Raw genomic sequence first — 22,800 nt, 5'->3', positions numbered from 1 at the left:
AATCACTTTTTAAAAATAAAACTACGGTTGTAGAATCTAAGCCTAGTGTAAAAGTTTTTTAAAATCCCAACAAATTTATTTTTGAACTAAAATGTATTTTTTGTTGAAGGCTTATTTTATTATTTTTATAGTAATTACATACAGGCAGATGCCATTGCCTCCTTACACTGCCGTAAGCGAATGTGATCAATAGAACATATGACCGTAACATTTACACGTCTACCTTTGAGTCCAGAAGATAAGGAGATCTACACGCGAGGGGCCTGAATCTTTAGGTTACCTTCTAGCTGCCTGTCTATTAGCTAACGCTAACTGATCTGGATAGCGAGAGCGGCTGTCAGTACCCCAGCATTCCAAGAAACGTGTTGGGGTTTGCTGTTTCATGTAAGTTTAAGCCTCTGTTTGTTACTACTATAATTCACTATGGCTATAACGTCATTTAAATTGTAAGCTGTCGGTAACTCTAGCCTACCGCTGCTGGATATAGCAAAGTTAGCCGAAAGTGAAGTCAATATTCTTGTCCCAGTGTGGTTGCTGAACACCGACTAATAGCTGGCTGATGTACCTAATTGATAATAAGTCAGATAATCATATAGATTAGACATAGACATATCATATCAGATAAACAATTCATATTGTTGACCAGTCTGTATCAAGTATTAAGCAACGCAAATTATAAAAAACTTTATCTGATCATTCTAAATTTGTAAATGAATCTGTGATTTAGTGTTTATTGTCTAACTCCAGGAAGCAGTAACCTCAGGTTTTACTGAACTAGGGCCAGATTGGTTTTGTTTTGAGTATTTATGTATATGTGTTGTATATATGTAAAAGCAATCATATTTGATACAGTTAATATGAAAACCCTCAATTTTCTGTCAGGGATCGATTGACTTAATTATTTAATCATCTTTCCATCTTTAAAACTTTTGTATGTTAACAAAATCTTATGTGATGTGATATGCTGTTTTTATTAACAATCCTTTTAATAATCTGACCAACAATTTGTAAAATAAGGTAATTATCTAGGTCTATATAACCTAAAAACTTTAGGAAACCTAAGAAATTCAGCATTAATCATGTGAGCACAATAGTTTTTTTTTAGTTTTTTTTTTAGCATTACCATAATGTCAACTAAATGTCAGGTCGCCTGTATTGTTTGTGATATTTGGACTGATTTGAAGTTGCCTATGTGTATAGCTTATTAATAGTTACTTGCCTGTTACCTTTTTCAAATCCATTCAGATACTGGCTATTTTGTGTATTGTAAAGTGCAAAAGTGAAGAACGTTTATACATCCCACTGTTTTATCTTATGAAATGTCTCATGAGAAAACAAGTGCAGTCTGGTGCTTATGACTAAATGTCTGTTTAATTAAAACATGTAGGTCCTTCAAATGCCTTCAGGTGGTGCTGGCATTCTGCACTGTTTTCTATCATTATGGTAGGGAAATGTCTTCCTACAGTATAGTGCTTTTACCGTGGGAAAAAACTAAAAGAGGAAACACTCCTATTCCCCCCATGCCAGAGAAAGCTGGTGGCCAAATGTAAAAGATTCACCGATTTAAATTAAACTGCCTATGTAGCCCATGTACAAGGTCTACAGTATTATCTTAGACATTTTTTTTTTAATGTATCTGGACATAAAGTGTTTGTGTGAACTGTTTTGAAATGACTAGAGTATTATGTATGATGAAAAAACAGTCCTGTCTAATTTTAGGAGACTCATAAGAACAGAAATAGTCTGCGGCCTTCTGCAAGTTAAACACCCAATACCCTCTGCACAGTGCACTTTACTTACTAAATTTATGTTTTGATTTTCGAACAGTGAAGACTGGCAAATTAGGCAGGTGAAAGGCCTAACATGGCACTCCACACCATTTTACCTTATACATATTTGGATATTTCCATCTAAAATCCAAAGCTTTAATGAACCCTTAATGTATTTATGCTGCAGATCATTCTTTAGCCCAAGACCTATTTTCAGAGGTTATCCAAATGAGATCAGCCTTTTTGTGGCTCTTGTTATTACTCCACCACTGGCCCTGTTTAAATCAATTCAGTTTCTCAAAAAACAATGCTTTGATCCTTGATTTTATCAACTCCAGCTCTTTTGTGTTTCTAATTTCCTCATCCCCCAACATTTTGTTTTCATCTGGGGCCAGCTGTTGTTTTCCACTGCCTCCCTATAATATATGTAAGAAGTTTTCTTCTCTATGCCTTGGCCTGTAAAAATCCTTCTTTTCCTCTTTCTTCAACAAGCAATTTGCTAAGCTCAATATGATACAGGAACATTACCCCAAACTGGTTTCCAGCTGAATACCTTTGGACGTAATGTGATGCTTGTATTACAACATGTGAATGTTACTTCATAAGTTGTTTCTTAGGGAAGGTAAATACAAAAAGAATTAATTTCTGTTAACTTGGATCTTATCTAGGCCTTTGCAGCCATTTTTTATAAAAGTCATTTTTATAAAAATCAACACTTAAACTATCGCTGAACATGCATTGCGAACAAAGGTTAGAGTAAGATGTTTTGGGGAACCGGCCAAAGTATGAAAGTCATAAAATCCTCATTAGCACGTGGATTAAAACATTCAGAGGCTGTGCTGCATATAATGGAAAACATCAGAATGTGATTGTTTTTTCTGGCATCAAGAATTTGGCATCCAGAATGCCCTATTGTTGATCTAGGAATACAGAGTATTTAATAATGAAGCAGTTTACATGTTGACACACCATTATATTGTGTAATATTACATAAAATAGGAAACACCTGAACAATCTAATGCAACACATATTTCCCTCGCTGAAATTACTATTTTTAGCTTTTTTTTGTTGTTGTTGAGACTGTCAGAAAGAAGTCAACTCTGCTCTGTGGTCAGTTTGAAGGCTATACTTTGTGGTGGAGTTGTACTGGAATGCAAACCTCGTAACTCCAAACATGCATCTTTTGTAGATGTTCGGCTGCTTGGCACTTGTAATAAATACCATTTCTTTTTACATTGTTGGTGTCACGCAAGTTGATGTCCAGCAAAAACAAGGAATACGAAATATTAAGTATTTAGTCAAATAGCTGGTTAACACTTACCTACAGTAGGCAACTTAACATCACTTTCCTAATTGAACACCACCAATCTGTATTTTTCCATATCTCACACTTAAATCTGACAAAAATGAAACAATTTCTCTTCTAGTATTTACTTATGAAGTGCTCTTATTGATTAGCTATATTTTTTTTGCTTCGTACCTCACTTGTAAGCCCTTTTGGAATAAAGTATCTGCGAGTTATTTGCTACACAAGACTCGCCATTTAAAACAAAACAAAATAAAACGCACATGAAAACACCCAAAATGTATGCATATGATCGTTTTGGTATACGGTGCAGCCTGAGTATACGGTGATTTGATGGTCATCTGTCTTTTAGGATTCTGGCTCGCTGCTTGGTCAAGATGTCAAGTTACAATCCTTTGTTGAGGCTGGAGCAGCGAGCAGCGGAGGCGGACCAGCTCATCGAGTACCTCAAACAGCAAGTCCAGCTGCTGAAGGAGAAAGCCAGTAAGGGAGGACACCACAGACTAAAACAAATGTACAAAGGATTATTTTTTTAGCGATAGGGCCAAGCCATAATAAGCAAAGTGTACACCTAGATACAAGCACACCGAGTATATTTAGGCTTACAGTTTTACAGAGAATTATAAAGTTGGGAGGCTGTGGCTCCTCCAATAATGCCAGGGTTGGTGGTTTACTCCATCACTGATCCTGTCCAAGTGTCCATGAGCAAGACACTAAAACCCATTTGCTCCCCATGGTTATTAAAGCGCCTCGCATGGGAACTGCCACGAGGGTGTGTGTGCCCATCAGTGAATAAGAGGTACATTGTAAAAGCGCTATGTCATTTCAGTCCATGAATATAAGGTTTAGATTTTATTTAGTCTAGACAGAGGTTAGATGTGTGAAACTCCACCTCTAGCAAGTCAATTAAAGTTAAATTCCTCAGTTATTAATATGTGTGTTCACAATTTGGTTTGAAAATACATAAATCCCATATTGTATTTAATATAGTTGTAATAAACAATAATTTCTGTATTACCTTTTACTACTTTAATCCCATGACGCACAAAATATTGATTTCACATATCTTAATTGATAGCACATTTGTACCAGTCAAGAAGCAGTTCTTAAAATGTCCTGTGGGAAGTTGAAATTTAATTCCTGTGCTGAGTGGTAACAAGAATCTGTCTCGTTGCAGTCGTCCAGGCCAGTGTAAGAGAAGAGAAGAAACTGATGGTGGAGAATGCCAAATTGAAGAATGACATTGAGGTCCTGAAAAAACAGCTGCTGGAAAAAGAGAAGAAGAGGGGAGGTAAGTTGAGTTTGGCTTCCAGATGAAATGTTTGTTTGCCTTGATGTTGTTATCCTTTTATATTTAGCTCTAAAAGTGGTTGTGCTTGACATTTGATGTCAGTTGTTCCTCATTAGAGAAATATTTAGTTTCCACTATCAGTGATAACATCTTGTGTATTCTCGCCTCAGAACATTATTACCAGATCTTTTTGGTTGTCTTGTTTTTTATTATAAGCAAACATAGCATTTCAAGAATCCCGTTAGAGTGATGAGCTCAGTCAGACTGTCAGCTTTGTGCATCTGACATACGTTGACGTTCAAGGGTAAACAGCTCCGATCATTAACACACATTTAATGTTTTCCAGAAAGACACTACAGGAATAAAGAGGGAATGGGAGAAATAAGAAATTTACCTCTATCAAAAAATGTACTATGTTGGTGTAGGAACATTGAACATGTTCCAATAAACCTGGGATGGGGATACTTTTCCACGTATTCTACTTTGACTTGGCTAATTGCTAATTGTGATTTTTACTTTTGTGGTTTCTTTCAATGGCTTTAAGGTGGCATAAATAGCTTCATCAAATCATGGGTAAATATGAGCCCTTGTGAAATAAATGCCAATCTGCTTTGCTGATTTTATCACTGAGATAAGAAAAACAAACTATTTAGTATAATTGTTTCAATGCCTTTAGATACCATTTATATACCATTTATGGGGAAACCACACAAATGTTTTGGTTTTTTTTGCTTAAATTTGGTCTCATCCAGTTTTGCTCTTTTGGGTGCTGGGCAGATAGTGTCTGCCCTACTGGATTTTACTGGAGCTTTTGACGGTTGATGAGAGTGGAGTTTACAAACTCAAAAACCAAACTAAGCTAAAAGAAGTATTTAAAATTGAGGAGGACTGCGTATTTAAATGATAATTCTCTGGAGGTTTTTCAATTTTACAATATTAAAGTGCAGGTTTACTTAATTGTCAAAGTCCAGTGTGTCTTAATATTCCAAATATGTCAGGTTGAAGAAATTCACAGACATTTGGATAAAAATTAATTTGACACAATGGTGAAGATAAAAAAGACACAGCATCTTGAGGTTGAATCTTTCTTCTCTTTTTCATTGTAGTAGCCATATATGTGCTATTACAGTACATTTTTTTTCTGTAGATGTAAAATTAATGTTAAGAGGAATGTCAAGAGTTTAAGAGGTTATTGCTCTTAATTCCAAGGTAAACTGGAAAGGTCTTGGTTTCAGCTCCTAACATAGAATTAAGGTAATTAAACGCATTATGGTGATGGTGGTGTGCCTACAGACCAATGTTTGTCAGACACAGGCACTAGACTTTGTAGGAACTTAAACATCAGGCGCCTAAAATGAGGGGTTATGTTTTTTCAGGAGAGTTATTGTAGGACATTGTTCCCTGCTTTATGGCTCCATTTCCTTGTTTCCATCAACGTGGGCAGTGTGTCATTTTCCCATCAAAACTGTTTGCATCAGGAGAACAGTCCTCCCACTGGGTGTGTAAATAAAGCTCCCTCGGCACCATTCCATTTTATTATGTTGATGCAGCCAGCTCTGTGTCTGAAAAGAGATTACAAAAAGTAGTGTGGCTTCTGCCCTTTTAGTTTAAATAATCTCTGTTTCATGGCAGTGTAAATATGCTTGTGTCTGCCCTTTTATTCACATGACATTAAAGAAGACTCAATTTTTTATTCTCTATGTCCTTCCCCTCAGTGCAAGAGGTGATCATGCCATCAAGTGCAACCGGTGTTGAGTGCAGCTCCAAGCCCACCCCTCCCAAGACCTCGGATTCAGCCACCCCTGTCTCCCCTGCTGCTCCTGCTGTTGCTGCTGTCCAGAGCCCCTCTCCTAAAGATGAGAGTAAAAAGAAGAAGCCAGAGAAAAAGGGTAACAGCTAGAGGAAAAAATAGCACACTGATTTTTTGATAGTTGATCCTTTGAAGTTTTCCACCTCCAATAACAATTTAAGGTTAATTTAGGTTCATTCAGGCACAATATAGCAACATTTGTGGCATGTATTTCAAATTGAACTTGTTATCAGGGAACATGTTAAAGCCATAAAAGTAGACACTCATCCCTTCCCACTGAGTGATTTATTCAGCCTTCATTAATGGGTTTCTGTTTAGAATCCAGTTTTTCAAACTCGTGTTTCCATTAGAATTTCAAATAACACGTGTTAATGGATATAAGGCAGCAGTATCTGGCTCATAATGATTGAAAGATGTCTGAGCTTCAGTACAAAGATGCTTAGTGAACACTGATTTATAAGTCACATTTGTAAGGCAGCCTCCTTGTATAATGGATTGAGTAAGAATTTAGAATACCACACAGGAGAATTCCTGCAAATACATTTTTAGCAATTAGCCCTGAATCACTCAGATATTTACAGAATTGTATAATTAGTGCTGGATGTGTTTATGCTGTTGTAATTTTGTTGGTGAAGCACCAAACACCACAAGTCTAACAAGATGCACTGATATGTCTAGCGCTTCCAGACTGTCAGCTTACGCCTTCTCAATAGCCGCATTACTTTCTCTAGGTTGGGTCTGCCCACAAAGAAAGGTCATTGGTTCTCTCATGACAAGAGCAGAGGGATTTCCAGGCTTTCAAAAACGTCAGGGATTTCGATCTCTGTTTCAGAACCATTACACGCCAAATGCTAAATATTGTCTCACATTGTATAGAGGTGTGATCTCACTTCATCTACATTGTCCTTCTTGTTAGTCTATACACCCATGTGTAATCTCTGTGGAGTCCTGGTAATGTTACTGTCATCACAGCAGGAAAATAAAGTTAGAATTCAACTTCTTCAGAGCTGGTGTGGGCTCAGAGGAATGATACTGTGTGATTATGTGATCAGCACAATGCATTGAAATGAATGTATGTAAGCAAATCTGGCGATTCACTGAAAGGTAGTTTGTGTCCTTGGAAAGAAGCACCTCTTATTCTGCTTTGTCACTGGATGACTTTTAGCTAGATTGGGCACTGGTATTGTCATTTAGTAAAGGTATGTAACTCATTCTTGGAAGAGGTAGAAAAGTAATTGTCTTTTGCTTAATTTAATTTTTTTTACTTATGGGTCACATGAAACACATGCAACCCTGAGGCTTGTCATTGGTTGGCTTTGTTTTCATTTATGGGAGGAAATTAAATCAGATTCCAGACAGATGCCCAGTATTGTTTTAACTATGTTTTTTTTTTCTATCCCTTGTAAAAGATACCAGGAGGTTGAAATATTCTCATTGCTTAAAAAAAAGATCATGCACATTTAGTATTAATCATGAAAACTCTCACAGATGCCTGTCTTTAGCAAATGTTTCCTTAACACATGCAACTAAAGGGAATCTCCAAATTTATTTAATATTGGCCAAATTTAATGCACCTCAGCATGAAATTGACAGGAGTGTTTTTGTATACTATCTGTGCAACTGTATTTTTTATTTATTTATTTATTTATTTTCTTTGCTCTCAGGAGGAGAGAAGGCAGAGAAGAAGGCGGCAGCTCCAAGTCAAGAAGATGCTAAGGTGGATGTGTCTCGTTTGGATATGCGTATCGGCCGTATAATCACAGCTGAGAAGCATCCAGATGCCGACAGTCTCTATGTGGAACAGGTGGATGTGGGGGAAGCTTCACCAAGGATGGTTGTCAGCGGGCTAGTAAAGCACATACCTCTGGACCAGGTACAGCCTTAGTCTGACTAACAAAAGTGGAGGGGAGCTTTGTCAAGTCATCCAGTGCTACCGCACAGGAATCTCTTAGATTATTATTATCAAGATGCTTAAAACTTTATGAAGTTAGTTTATGTTTGTTTGGTAAGAAATATAAAGCGTCAGTTCTCTGTTTTCCCTGTTCTCTGTCCAAAATTTGCTCCTGAGGAAAAATAATCTGTGTCCAATTTCATCATACTGATGAGCACCAGTTACTTTATGTCCAAAAGTATTGCCAAGTCTGTAGACAAGAATCCTTTGTATATTTAATTTCTCTATTTCATGTGCATCATTTAAATGATCAGTTGTGTCCCTGCTGAAATTATGTGACAACAGTCTCTCCATGCACACAGACAGTTTTTAGCTCCTGAATATAGTTGACTGTGTTGTAACAATGATGTTTAGTAGCACAGCCTTATTACGTGCTCTCTGACTGCAGTCAGAAAGGCAAAGCCCTTAGCTGCTTTCGTCTCTGTGACAGTCCATTTCTCAGAGGCAATACATCTTAAATCAAATTGTATTTGACTTTTCGTAACTGCCTTATTTATAAGTTATGAAGTCTTTGTCTCAAGCAAACAGGAGAGAAATGTCTGAGAGGATACATAATGTTTTTTTATGGCCTTACATTTGTGTAGTTAAAGTAAAGGAACCATGCAGAAATGCAAGTCTGAGACAGACTAATTATAAAATAAATGTTAGGACGTGTCGACAGTACACACATGAAATATTGCTCTAGCTGAACAGTCTAGTTTGTAAATACTGTTACAGAACAGCTGGCCAAAAGTGTCAAGAGAAGAAAAATGAAAAGTACCACCACAATCCTGTCAAAGCAAAATAAATAATTTTAGATTTATTTAGCAATTTCTTAAAGGATTCTTTTCAAAGAAAGGTATGATTACTTTCTAAGAGCTGTTATACATCATCTCATTAGATGCTGGATGTCTCTTCGGCTTTTGGCAGAACTGCCTCTGGTCGTCTTTTTAAATGTTGGTCGGCCACAGAGTTTTCCTGTTCTTTCTTTTTGGTTTATAAAACAAGTCAAAGGAACCATAAACCCCTGAATACAATGATTTTAAATTTGGAGATTATAATTACAGTACCTGTACTAAAACAGACTGCATGGTTGAAGGTATTTTTTTAGTTTCTATTCTTTATTGTCTGAGCCATGTGGACATTAAAAATGTTTATGAACTTGTGTTTCCTGTGCAGATGCAGAACCGTATGGCAGTGCTGCTATGCAACCTGAAGCCAGCCAAGATGAGAGGAGTGGTGTCCCAAGCTATGGTCATGTGTGCCAGCTCACCCGACAAGGTGGAAATCCTTGATCCTCCGAGTGGGGCAGTACCAGGGGACAGAGTTACTTTCCAGGGATTTCCAGGTACCATTACCCTCATCATTGCAGTGTACATGTCAAAAACTAAAATCGATTGTCAGAATTAGAAATAGATTTTAGAACCATATTCAGACAAACAGGCACTAGGATTGCCTCCTCATCATAGAGTGACTGACTGATAATTATGAGTACATTTTCGAACTAGTATCCACAAAATGCTATTGTCATTGGGTAATGAATGATGTTATTGAAACTTCTCCCAGAAACAAGAAAACAGTCACAACATTAATTCTTTTAATGACACTTATTGCGTTGCATTAAGTGCGGAGCCAAGTGAAATCTCTCATTTAAGATCTTCTTAGTGGTGTTTGGTGGTGGCTAAATGGCCCGTGACGGCTTGTTTGACAGGCCAATCAGTGCTCATTGATAGGAAGGCAACCTGCTTGTTTTTTAAACTAAGAGTCTCTTAACTGACCTGTTAGGTTCAGTTAATGAACATGAGTTTGAAAACAGCATGTGAATCCCATTCTGATCAATTAACACATTAACTAGATGGTCAACAGTCACCATCTCTCCTGAGAGATATTGCAGACACAACCTATAATGACTGTGGTCTGCAATTTAAAGAAAGCCTCAATAACAGTTCAGCATGCTTCTAAAACTGACTTAAAAAAAGTGTATTGGTCTTATTATACACATAATCTTCTAAGAACAATAACCAAATTTGGACTTTTCTTTCAAAAAAGTGGGACATGATGAAGGTGGATGTGCGTTCCCAAGTTCCCACAGCCAAGCTGCATCAGCCGAGGCTTTCATCCCTGCCGTACACATGTCCCAGCCACTCCAAAAGCTGTTTGATTCATGAAGGATCCATTTGGCCTGAATATTTTCTGTGAATACTGCATTAGAAAGAGTCTTATTCGAACCATTCTCTACAAAAACATGGTTCAAGAGAAAATGGGAACAAAAGAAGAAAGGAAAGGATTGTCTTACAAATTGTCAAATTACTTGTTGTTTATAAAGGTAAAAATTGGCTGTTTTAAAGTACATGTATATAAAATAAGAGGTGAAACAAGTTTTTTTCTGCAATATAGTATAGGTTCAATTACAGCCAATCCCCTGCTGGTGTAAGTATGCATTTGTAATTGCCACATTTCCCCAGCTAATGAGGCCCAGTACTTCTGCTTGAACTTAAGAATGTGCACAAGTTGCTCATCAAAACCTCTTTCACGCTTCCGATCTAAACTGATTGTTGCCACTCTTGGGTTGTAAACCAGGCAGAAATTGTAGCCTCGGGATATGAAACACATTTGTGTCCTCAAACATTGAGATGGCCGTGCAGAGAGGCAAACGTTGACTCCAGACGGAAGCCAGCCAGTTCCGGCTATGAATTTTCACAAACTCGAAGCAGCATCAAAAACAAAGCCATCGTGAAATGAGAACCTCCCTTAATTGTTTTCCCTAGATGCATATTCTAGTTCTGAGAATTTCAGTTGAGATGTTTTGAATTACAGCTAACAAATGGCAGTTTTAAAAGGCTAATGTTGTCATGGAACATGATAGAGAGTTAGAATGATCATAATCCAGGGGGTGAAATAAAATGACACTTGGCCTGAATCATAAATGTATTATTGGTCATTTGCTCTCAAATTGTAATGGAATCTATTATATAGATCAATGTAGCGTTAATATTAACAACTATGAAGTACAGTTTAAAGTAATCTATCAACATTTCATAGAATTAATAGATTTAAAAAAAAAGTTTGAGTAGGTTGTACAAGTAGATAATATACCACTCAAAATTCACAAAATATGTTCCAATGCATCAATATGACATCTGATTGCAGGTGAACCAGACAAAGAGCTGAACCCCAAAAAGAAAGTGTGGGAGCAGGTTCAGCCAGATCTACGCACAGACGGCCAGTGTGTTGCAACCTACAAAGGAGCCGCTTTTGAAGTTGCTGGCAAGGGAGTGTGCAAAGCCCAAACCATGAGCAATAGTGGAATCAAATAAAATAACAGAGCTGCCTAAAATTCTCTTTACTTGGCAATCATCATCAGTGATGACTATGATGGTGCTGAGGAATGTGTTTGTGATGAATAGAAGCAAATCCTTTGAAGATGTTCAATAAAGGGATTTGTCTTATGAGTCTTTCCTATGACAGTTCTTGTTTGACCTAAAAAAACAAAAAAAACACACAGTCACGTTTTATAAAGTGTAGTGAATCAGTGTGTTTATGCTTTGTTTCCCTGAGATTGTTTCTTCTGGTGAAGCACTTTAGCTTGATTGTGCTTTGATTTTTAACTAGAGGATCTCTGCCGTCGACCTGAACGAGCATCATTGGTTTCCATTTAATCAAGTCTCAGGCATTTTAATGACAAGGAGATGAAACGGGGATGCTATACTACAAAGTCCAACAAAAACAGATCTGGTTTTTTTAAGCTCTTTGCAGAGGTAATTTACTGTACATGATATTCAGCCCCGGCACTCTCCCGGTCCACTGTCATCAAGTCAATCTTTGCTGTCTGATGCCAGTGTCATGTGCTTTGTTTTATTGTCTGTTTGAAAGAAAACATCTCCCCACCTCTGGAAGTATCAGACTACACAAAAGACTCAGACAGAACTGTGCAACAGAGCCTCTAATGTTACATCAACGGTAATTAAGGCCATCCACCCTGCAGAAACATCTGTCCTGGGTCAAATCCTACCATTGTGCAGAACTTGTACTTGTTGTCCACAAACAATTCAGGAACTGAAGGGTTTTCACATTCGCTCAATTGTGCAATTTCCTAGATTTAGTTTCTCCTAAATCAAAAACTTTTTATGCAACTAAATGAGTTTAGATGAAAGGAGCCTTATAGAACTTTGCAAACTAAAATTGACTGTGTTGCAGGCTTCACCATCTCCGCAACAGGAACATGCTTGTTTGGTCCTAGTTAGTCCAACAAATTCCCAACACAAAAAAGTGATACCTTTAGCAGTTTAACACTTTTACCTTGTTACCTCAAGAGCCACAAAGGTGCCACCCTAATAAAAAAAGAATCCTAGTTCCACACTCTATTCATAGTGGTTGGTGGAGTGCTTTAAATTCAGAGTTGGTTCTAATGTTTTGGCCCCCTCATTCATTTCAAATGCACTTGATACAAACTTCATTTTGTCATAGCACTGATTGTGTGTATGTGACACAAGTGTCAATATTGCTGAAGCCATGAGTGCGATGGGGCACATCTGTGCATATAGCACAGTAGTTTGTTTTATTTGTTCTATCTGGGACCCCAACAGACCTTAGGTTAAAATGGTAATTTACAGGTCCTTAACAAGGAAAACTCATTTTGGTTTAGATGGCAAAACTCTAATAAGTGACCTGCTGAGGCATATTCTCACCTAAACCTCAGTGTTCCTTCTGGGTTTTCTGCGACTATACAAGAAATATTGCAACCCGAGACAAAGCTGTCATCTTGATTATTTTTAGTCAGATGTTTGCCAATGACAAGTTCCCAAATGTAATTTTCAGCTGTAACTACAGTATAATATGTGAACCAGTTAAATATTTGTCCTGTTTGTTTTGCATCAACACCGTTGTCATCTTCAGCACCCTCAGCTATACCATGAAACTGCTGACGTTTGTTTTTCATTGCCAACATTTAAAATGAAAAAGACCAATGGATGTTTCTGTATTGTTATTCCCACCTCCCTCTTTCCTCTCTCAATTACCATGATTTCAAAATGACCTGTGCAAAAAAAATAAATAAATAGGAGCAGACGTTTAAAGAGGTGGACACACACAGTGCAAATCCAACACATTCAGGCATGACCTAATGGATCTTAACTCACCCATCTAAAACCAGGATTTTAGCCAATTCTCAAGGAAAAGCCTCAGTGAGATTTAGGATATTGTATTTGATCATTTGTAATGTGGTTGTTAATTAAAATCTAGAAAACGCTTTTCTGTGACAGGCAGTGTAACATATTATCCACAAAATCCTTCCACACTCCCTTTTAGTAGGTGGGTATTACATAATGGAAAATTTGTTGTATGTGACCTAAATCAGAATTTGAATCAGTTCACCAATCAACAAACCAACCCACAAATTAAAATAATCAACAGCTTTGTTTTAACGTGGGCAAAAACATGTTTCCCTGGAAAATACTGTGCTGAGAGAAAGACAACCCTCCATGGAAAAATTTTGGCCGTAGTTGAAAGAGCAGCTTTTGCATGCTCCTCTGTGTGTGGTTTCATGCTTCACCAGTGTTCACAGTGAACAAAATTATCCAAGCTTCTAATGTAGAAAATCTATTATCCATATCATAGGCCCTCTTGGACATATTAAAGCACTGGTGACACATAGGGCCAGCAATTCTGGATCTCATCTGAGTGACGTGAGTATTTTGATAGAAATCTGAACAGCCAGGACAATTTCAGCTGGTAAACCTCTGCATACTGCCTTTCCTTGTGGCTCAACTGCTGTGACTTTTCCATCATATACTGAAATTCATCAGGCAACAATAAGACAACCACAGAAATTGCAGATTATATTCATTCGTAGGCAGCAGCACCAACTAATATAACATGTAATTCCAAAGGAAACAGCTGTAAGCTATCCTCAGTTTGGATTATGTGGTGTGACAGGTCCAACATCAAGCAGGAAATTCAAACTAGGTATTCAGTAAAAATATCCAACCAATAAAAAGCAACAGGGAAACATCCATTTTAAAACAGATTACCATAAAATAACATAATACATCAACATCACGTGGCATAAAAATGTGGTTGTCATTCAAAACAAATGCCGAACAGGAGGAACAAAACTGAGAAATAAAACCATTCTCGACCTTTGAAACATCACTTTGATTCAAGGACCATGTTTTAAGGCATGCTATACATTTTTGTTAAGGATGCCCAGTTTTCATGAAAATGTAGATTCTTAAATATAATGAAACAGATAGATGAAATGGACATTGACACACTAATCCACACCACTACAATCTACCAGGTGTTACACTCAGTTCCCTACACTGTAAGTCATGACAGTGTGACAGTGAGCCTGGACACACAACACCAGGACCCTGAAACTAAAGCAGCTGAAAGGAAGTCAGCCATTATTACTTTAATAAGATAAACCTGTGCTTTTCCTACTGTGACAAGTCACAAAAGGCTTATTTGTACCTACAAATTGGATAACTCAAAGCAAGGGGAAGTGTTTAAGCCAAATACAACCCAGGGATCTTTGTCTTTGCGTTTTTTGCCACAGAATAAAAGAACAGAAAACCTGAACAGGAGTTGCTGTGCTGACCACAGGAGGGCAGAAGCCCACCACTAAATTACTGCTCCCACTACACACAAAAAAACCCTTTTGTGCTTCTGGTCGAAGAGTTAAACGTGCTTGATTGAGTTGACCTTTAGTATGGCGAATTGCCTTTGTTTCCTCTGTTGACATTTAAGCCAATTTGAAGTGGCAGAAGGAAAGTCCTACTCATGCGGAATCATTCATTGCTGCAGCAGTGCGTAAGAGGATGCAGAAGAAGAGGAAGTATTAGATGACTGTATAATTATCCTTCTGAGCAAAATGCTTTGTTTGTGCTTATCTGATCCATTTGTGATACTGATCCATACTGAGCTGGTACATCCAGCCATCCATTTCTTATCAATGTGCAAAGTGATGAAAGGCTTTAATGGAAAGAAATCTATCAGAACAGAATAAATAAGGATGTGGTTTGCCTCCTTCCTAGACCTGCCAGAAGAATGAAAAAGGAAAAGGCTGCTGAGACATGTGTTTTGAGTTGCATCCTTTGGTGTTACAACCTTATTTGTCTTAGACGAGAAACAGTGTAACTCCAAACATTTCGGAGGGCTACATTTGTCAGTACAGATCACGGATCAGCTTGGTAACCCCATTTTAGGCATTTTAAAAATAATACATGCACATACACAACCCTGCTCACCGTCTAGCATCTGGGTGAGCTCACTGATCTGTCGGCAGTCAACGGGCCCGAGGAGACACTTCCACATGCCAGAGAAGATAAGACATTTGACAGAGAGAGTCACCAGTGAGACTCCAGTGGAGCTTCACCTTCTCAGACAGCTCTGGCTTGTCTTAATTTTCCTTGACAGTTAATGAGTCAGCCAGAGTGTGTGCTTGGCCCCCTGAAGGAGGAGGAAAGTAGGGAAGTTCCCAGAGGGAAACATTTGAGGTGAGGACCATAATTAGAATCAAACAAGGACATCACTGTCCCCTGCATCCACAGGTGAAACCCAAGATAACAAGGAAGGCAGATGGGAATGGAAGCTTTTTGAACAAATTAAGGGTAAATGTTGAGGCCTTCTACCTGTTTTCATTTGCAGCTTCATGCCTGTTCAAGAGCCTACTTATAACATTATGATGATGTGTATGTCCATGATTAGGGTGATGGGTTCTTGGGTCTGGTAGATGACAGTCAGAAGTGTTGGGTAAGGGTAATTTTACACCAAGTGAATCGGTGAAAACAGTTATTTGATTTGCAGAGTGAGATTTGGACAAGGAGCTCTTGTTTCTCTGTGGTGGTTGTCGTATAATGTATTATTATTCAGAGGATGAGATCGGTTTACCTTTCTGAGCTCCGTCAGGGATTTTGTTCTAGGACAAAGTCCAACTCACACGAAAGCAGATGGAGCATACATGTAGTCAATTACCATATGCGGACAAGTGATATTGTGATATTAGTGAAAGGCACCATGGAATCCAGCTTTGTCTTGAATAACATGCGGTGTGCTCAGCGGAGCAGCTGTTTTAGGTATAAACAATGAAGACAGGCATTAACGGTGCCCACAGTTCTTACTGTAGTTGCCACATTGGATATAATTTTCCTGTTTTAATGCTTGTTAATTTGGTTCATTTGCCCATTGCATTTTGGGGAAAACCCCTCTGTCATGGACAAGAGGGGAAGTGCTGATGCAGGGCTTTGGCATCCTGGTGCTGAATCACTAAATAACCACACATGCACAAAATAAAATTGCAAATTATTCTGAGACGAGGTTTACCAGATATTCTGGAAATACTGTAATAATCCCTCATCAGAGTAGTTCAGAGTGATTTTCTTGAGAAAAAAAGAAAAGAATGAATTTTAATGCATCCTATTAGTTAAATAGTCCATATAGTTTTTTTATTATTAATACTATTACACCAATAATCTGTTCAGATGTGGAGCAGGTGAATCCATCTAAAATATTGGGTCTTTTCAGCCAAATGTTGCTCAGCAGTTGTGACTAATGCAAACGACCTCTGCCAAAGTGTTTAAAGGACACAAAGACTGTATCACTCCAGTAACTCAACATCACACAATGGAAATACTGAGTGCAATGACCTCAGTGTCTCCTCATAGTCAGACGAAAGGGCTGAACTCCAGGGCCCCAAACACACACCTGAGCTGTGCCACTGACTCACCACTGTGTGTGTGTGTGTGTCCTTTTTTACAAATGGTACTCAGCCTCTAAGAGGGGCAGGGGGGGGGGGCTCTGATGACACCCCTGAGTGGAAAAACACATGAGCCATGACTGTGCCTGACAAATCTTTCTTGCACTGTGGTGAAGGAGACAGTCGCTTTAAGTAATGATCTCGTCACTTGTTGCCCTGTGGTCAGATCATTACTTATACTGACTTAACAGAAAAGCATTACATCTGCTGTAATACATTATATTCCCTTGAGGATTGATCTAATTACTACAGGAGTCCACTGACTTTTATCTCGTGCCAATTGTTTTCAATGTATCCCGTGTAATATCTCAACATCATAAAGGTGTACTGGCACATTTTTTCTACAGGCATTCATGGTTGCCGTAAAGTGAATAAAAGGCTCACCCCTGCTAATCAGCATGTTGGCAGCATTAGCATTTAGCTCAAAGCCCCATTGAATCTAAATACAGCCTCACAGAACATAGAATCAAATAGTGACTTGTGGTGCATCATCCTCTTTTCTCTTCTCTTCTCTTCTCCTCTCCTCACACTCTGAAACTCAACCATGTAACTGAGGTTATCCACAATAAACCTCAGGCCCTAAATCTTGTATAGTGGCCCTCAACACAAACCCTGTCACTCACGTCTTCCTTATCATCCAGCAGTCGATTGAGAGATACCCTCAGTGTCACGTAGGAATATAAAGCCATCCCTTCCACTGATCTTATCGCACCGGAGGCTTCAGATTAAGTTACAGGAGTAAACAAAAAAAAGGCAGATATAAATGGAGCTCCGTACAGGCTCATTCCTCCATGTGGTGACAAAGACATGCAAATAATTTCCCTCTGATAAATGAACTATTAGTGGCTTCCTCCATCAACTTTGTATTTGCTTACAAAATTAGCACTGAAGCATTTACACTAGTGTTGTAACTCACTGGTCTGGAGAGGGAATCTTGGAATACTTTTCATGTGTGCTATTCTTCAGAACTTTTAAAACAGCCACTTAAAGAAACTTATTTGTGCCTCTCTGACTGAAATTAATTGCATGGGATTTAAGGCCTGTGCATGTGTGAACAAATGTTGAGGATTTATTACTGAGCCAAAGTCAGGCCATTAAAAATTGAGCTGTCCAATGTGCTGAATCCCAAGAGGAAGAAATGACAGCAAAATGTTAATTATGACTCCAATAAACATTCAGAAAAAAAGGTTTTCTAGAGGCATATTTTTTTAATGTTTAACAAATTGTTGTTTATTTGCCTGTTTTTGTAATCTCATTTTTATTGATTACTTTTATATTCTTACTTTACTATTCCTATAAACATATGTCGATGTGTGATTGTGTGAGTGTGTGTGTGATGTATGTATTGCCCTGTTGCCGGCTGTGTGAGAAGAATAAATTGCATGGGAATGCAGTTTTTTTCTCATAGTGGAACACTGAAAGGATGTCCACTAAAGAATCACATCAGCCTGTCCCATGGAGACACTTAGATAAACACACAGCTAAAATAGAGGGGGAGTCAAGTTGCACCATGAGTTTTGGTAAGAGAAAGGAGAAGGAAAAAGCATTGTGAAAGCATTGTGCTTGCTCTATTTTCTATCCTAGGTAATTTTTTCCCCTCTTTGCAGATGGGACACCCATAATTTATCAAACAAACACAAAACAACATCTTTTAGAGCTTCAAAACAAAAGCCAGGAGACCTGATATAATAATTAGAGGTGGGTGAGTAAACGCGCGTTGGTCTCAGGAGTCACTCATGGCCTGAGGAGGCTTTTAAAAGGGGCCTTTGGTCGAGTGTATCAATTGATGGTCAATGAGGTCGTGACATCAGGATGAAACGCTCAAACATTAGGGGTCACTTGCAACAACTGTCATCACTTAGCGCTACCCATTTCACCTGAGGACTTATGGATGGTGAGACTGCCACTGACTGATGGTTGAATCATTGTTTGAATCACTGAGTAGCTCTGGTCTGCAGCATTTTACAGCTGTGTTATTTCAGCTGCCTGCCAAGCTGCCACACAGACTTTGATTCACCCAAGATTTATCTATTGTGTTTATGTGTTGTTAAGCAAAAAGAGAGTGGCAAGCAAGACACAAAATGGTTGTGATTGGGCTCCACCTTATAAATTAATACCAAAGCCTTTTGAAAACACCCAGTCCCAAAGTGAAATTCCCCTTCTGAATCACTCATTAGTGTTTGGAAACCAGAGTCAGACTACCAATATCTGTAGTCAGTTATTTGAAACTTAAAACTATTCAAGCTTTTGTTAAAAATATATTTCCTTTATATCCTATAGTGATGTTTCGAAAGTAATATATACTGTGAAGTTAAAGTAGAGCGATCAAACATAATCAAAGTGCTGTTTCTTGCAAGTATTGAGCATGATTACAGGCTTTAATAGACATGAAATATTCACGCTTACTGTATGTGATTAGCTTTGTGGAAAACAATGAGCAAAGTGTGCTATTACTTTATGCTATTATGAGCAGTATGTTTTTCCTATGACATCCCCCCCCAGCCCCCCTCCCTTAGGTATACATCAACTTTGTTTTTAAAAATCTATCATATTGATATTGTGTGTGGTATTCATTACTAAAAATTAACATTAAATCCTCTGAGTTTAAATCATAGTAATCACATAAGCTCCAATACTGTATCCTACTTGGCTGATTTATTGTTATCCATTAAAAAAAACAAAAAACAACTGAAACATGACCACAAAAACGATTAGACGCGATGCACACCCATGATGACAATGACACTGACACTGTCAGGATTTCTGCATGCAGCATTTGGGGTCTCCAAATGCTGCATGCAGAAATCCTGACAGTGTGATTTGTCAGAGTTAATTCTCTCCCTATGGTACAAAGGCTGCAACAAAAAGCTAAGACATTTGTTGTACGCTGGAGCAATTCTAACTGTACTAAACATGAAGTTACTTAATATGAAAGCTGACTTTAAATACCCAAAGGGGCTTTATCAGGACGATGTGAAACAGATATCTGTACAGTATAATCTTGCAGTGTCTGAATCAAGACTAATCAAGTCTGTCAGTTATGCTGTGCCAAAGGAAAGGAAAGCAGTCATTTGGTGTGGTTATGCATGGGTAGTGTTACTAGAGGAAAACACCAAAGCCCATTAATAATATGCAGAGATCCGTGTGTATGAAAAACACTTCATTGTGCTCTTTTTCCAAACACAACGTAGAAAACTCCATTATACGGGTGGTTTCAAGTCTCATTAGTCTCTGCCAACGGGTGACAAGTGTAAGTCTGTGAATGTCTTTAATGTCACATACATGAGAAGTATTATTAATGACCCAGCAGATACACACCTCTGCCTGTGCAGCCATTTGTTCCACAAAATCGTGTATTAGTCACCATGGATACTCAGTATGGTGTACAATTGACTATATCCCATAAAATGTCTTAAGGGAAGCAAAGTTGTTCATTGGTTTTGAAAATATAGGATATAATTTCTGATAAAAGACTGGTTCACCTGTCAAAGACTACATCATCCATGCAGCAAGACATAGACCTCTTACTTGGCTTCACTTGACAAACAAATCGTGTCATTTCTGATTGTGTACGACGTGGTGTCAACAGAACCTCTAAATGTGTCATTTTATTGTGTAACTGAGAAGGTGGATTTCAAATAGAGAGTAAATGCACCATACAAAGTCAAGAGTTATAATTATCCTACTTAAGGTCTCTAATTTTCTTCAAAAATGGAAAAAAGAGACTAAAGTGAGAAAAGAAATTCCACCTACTGAATTAGAAGTGTCATACTGACCATATGCTACAGCTGGCATAAACAATATGTCACACTTTAAATGAAACCCTAATACTTTCACTAACCTTTATTCAGGAACAACTGGCTGCTTATTGTGCAGAGTTCACACACAGTCAGACCCCTACAGCAGGAAGTGCCTCAGATCACTCCCTTTGACAAGTGCCGTGACCTCTTATGATACACAACGACTCGGGCTTTCACTCCAGACAGACAGAGAACAAAAGAAGGCATATAGAACACAAAAAACACACCAAGAATTATAAATACAGCATGGTGCCTGTGGTACAGTGACACTTCATGGTCATGCCATTAATCTTGGCTCCATATTATCTTTGATGTTGAACTTTACTTTTTCCCTTGGCCTACTGACTATTGAAAGCCCTACAGTATATAATGTAACACAAAAATTGTAATCTGAACATTTTAGGTAGTTTTCCACAAGTGAACCAGCCCACACAGGACCTCACTCCCTATCAGTTTTGGAAAAGGGATCTGGGTGGTAGCCGTTAATCAAGAAGCGAGTAGGACGTCACCTCGAGTGTCTGTGAGAAAACCTCCCAGTGAGTCTTGGATAAATGATGGCAGCCGAGTTTTGCGGTGGTGTGTGTGCTTTTGGTGGATGTGTGTATGAGAGTGGGGGTATTCATGGCTGGCTGCTTTACGGTGTGCACATGAGCATTTCTGTAAAAGGAAACTAGAAGCTAATGTTAAACTGTGGGAGCAGCCAAAGACCCTATGTTTGTGTATGTGCAGGTTTGAGTGTGTGTGTGTGTATGTGTGTTGTCTATTCAAGTGGAGGAATGGGTGGGAGGGGAAATGTCTTTTTAAATGTGCAGAGACAGGAAGGATGCTCCAGCCTTGACTCTGGCGTCCCTTTGTTGTTCATGAAAACAAAACAAAAAGAGAGAAGGACAAGGGGAGAGAGGGAGAAAAAAAGAAAAAAAAGGAGCATGGGGGAGCTGAAGAAAAGAGGGAGGGATAAAGGGAGGGAGAGGTAAAGCAGAAAGTTAGAGCCAGTCACTGACAACAATGCAGTCTGCTCACTGACAGAGACATGATGTCACGTTAGTGGAGTCCCTGGTGTGGGGGTGGTGGGACGAGCAGCCTGGGTGGGGCCATACCTCTGTCCTCCCTCTCCCCGTGTGCGCCTCTTTATTTATTAAGTGAATGAACCCAGGGAAGCATAATGGGCCTGCTTGCAGCTCCACTTCCGCACACCCGTCATTTGAAACAGTGAGATTTCCAGGTCGTTCATTCATGCCCTGGTCCCCATTGAGCACGCTGCTCAGAGAGAGTGAGGGGAGCCTGGTAAAGGATCGCCCTCAAGGGAGTGTGGGTGAGTTAGTGTGTGTGTGTGTGTGTGTGTGTGTGTGTGTGTGTGTGCGTGCGTGCACGGGGGGAGTTGAGAAGATTGCAGGTGGAGAGAAAAGGAGAGGAAGCATATGGTTTGTGAAAGAACACCATGATATAAATGGCTCTGATGTGCATCTGGTTCATGGTCTTGTGTGCCCTTCAAACCTTTCCCATTAACACACAGCTTGAGTATGGATCACATGGGGTTTGTTACTGAGCCCTCTGATAGAAGGTGGATGTGCCTTTTGGAAAAATAGAGTTGTGCCAGCCAATTCATTTTATTTTATTTTATTTTTTATCAAATAATCTGTTAGTTGTTTTCTTGATTAAATCAAGGAATCATTCTTTAAAAAATTATGAAAAATGCAGTCACTGTCAATGTGTCACCGAATCCTTTTATTCTTATGAGAAATACTTCAAAAGCAAGGTATTCAGTTAAGTATGATATAAAACAAGGAAAACAGGCCTGTTTTCTTGTGTCAGAATATGTTTGGTATAATTACTTAACAGACTAAATGGTTCTGATTTTTCTGTACAGTAATTTTAACTAACTAAGTGCAATCATAGTTTTATATATTTTATTAGATACAGTATGAAAATCATAATATTGAGTCAAATACTTTCTATTTTAATTGCAGCTTTGTCTAATTTTTTTATCACCTCTATTTATTCTGGATCATTTCACTGAGAAGCTGACTCCCTTTTGCAGGAAGGTCCTGATCACATTTAGTTACATACAGTACTTTAACACCTGCTAGTCACTCAATACAACCCCAACCTGACCTGCTGCCACAGTGCAGCTCCACTGGG

The 22,800-nt window shown here is 38.5% G+C and overlaps 1 protein-coding gene across 1 annotated transcript; it reads left to right on the top strand.

Moving 5' to 3' along the window:
* Window positions 1-225: 225 nt before the first annotated feature.
* Window positions 226-11,558, top strand: LOC137123606 (aminoacyl tRNA synthase complex-interacting multifunctional protein 1-like). Its single transcript, XM_067497611.1, has 7 exons — window positions 226-384; window positions 3,428-3,558; window positions 4,253-4,366; window positions 6,082-6,255; window positions 7,841-8,049; window positions 9,286-9,454; window positions 11,257-11,558. Coding segments are annotated over exons 1-7 (966 nt in total). The 5' UTR covers window positions 226-382; the 3' UTR covers window positions 11,424-11,558.
* The last annotated feature ends 11,242 nt before the right edge of the window (window positions 11,559-22,800 follow it).

The sequence above is a fragment of the Channa argus genome, chromosome 3 (genome assembly GCF_033026475.1).
Source record: "Channa argus isolate prfri chromosome 3, Channa argus male v1.0, whole genome shotgun sequence".
NCBI classification, from domain to species: domain Eukaryota; kingdom Metazoa; phylum Chordata; class Actinopteri; order Anabantiformes; family Channidae; genus Channa; species Channa argus.
This window is presented reverse-complemented; position numbering and strand designations above follow the sequence as displayed.

Coding starts and splice junctions, on each gene's coding strand:
- LOC137123606 (XM_067497611.1), top strand. Junction 4,367..6,081: donor AAAAGAGAAGAAGAGGGGAG/GTAAGTTGAGTT, acceptor CCTTCCCCTCAG/TGCAAGAGGTGATCATGCCA. Junction 8,050..9,285: donor AGCACATACCTCTGGACCAG/GTACAGCCTTAG, acceptor TTTCCTGTGCAG/ATGCAGAACCGTATGGCAGT.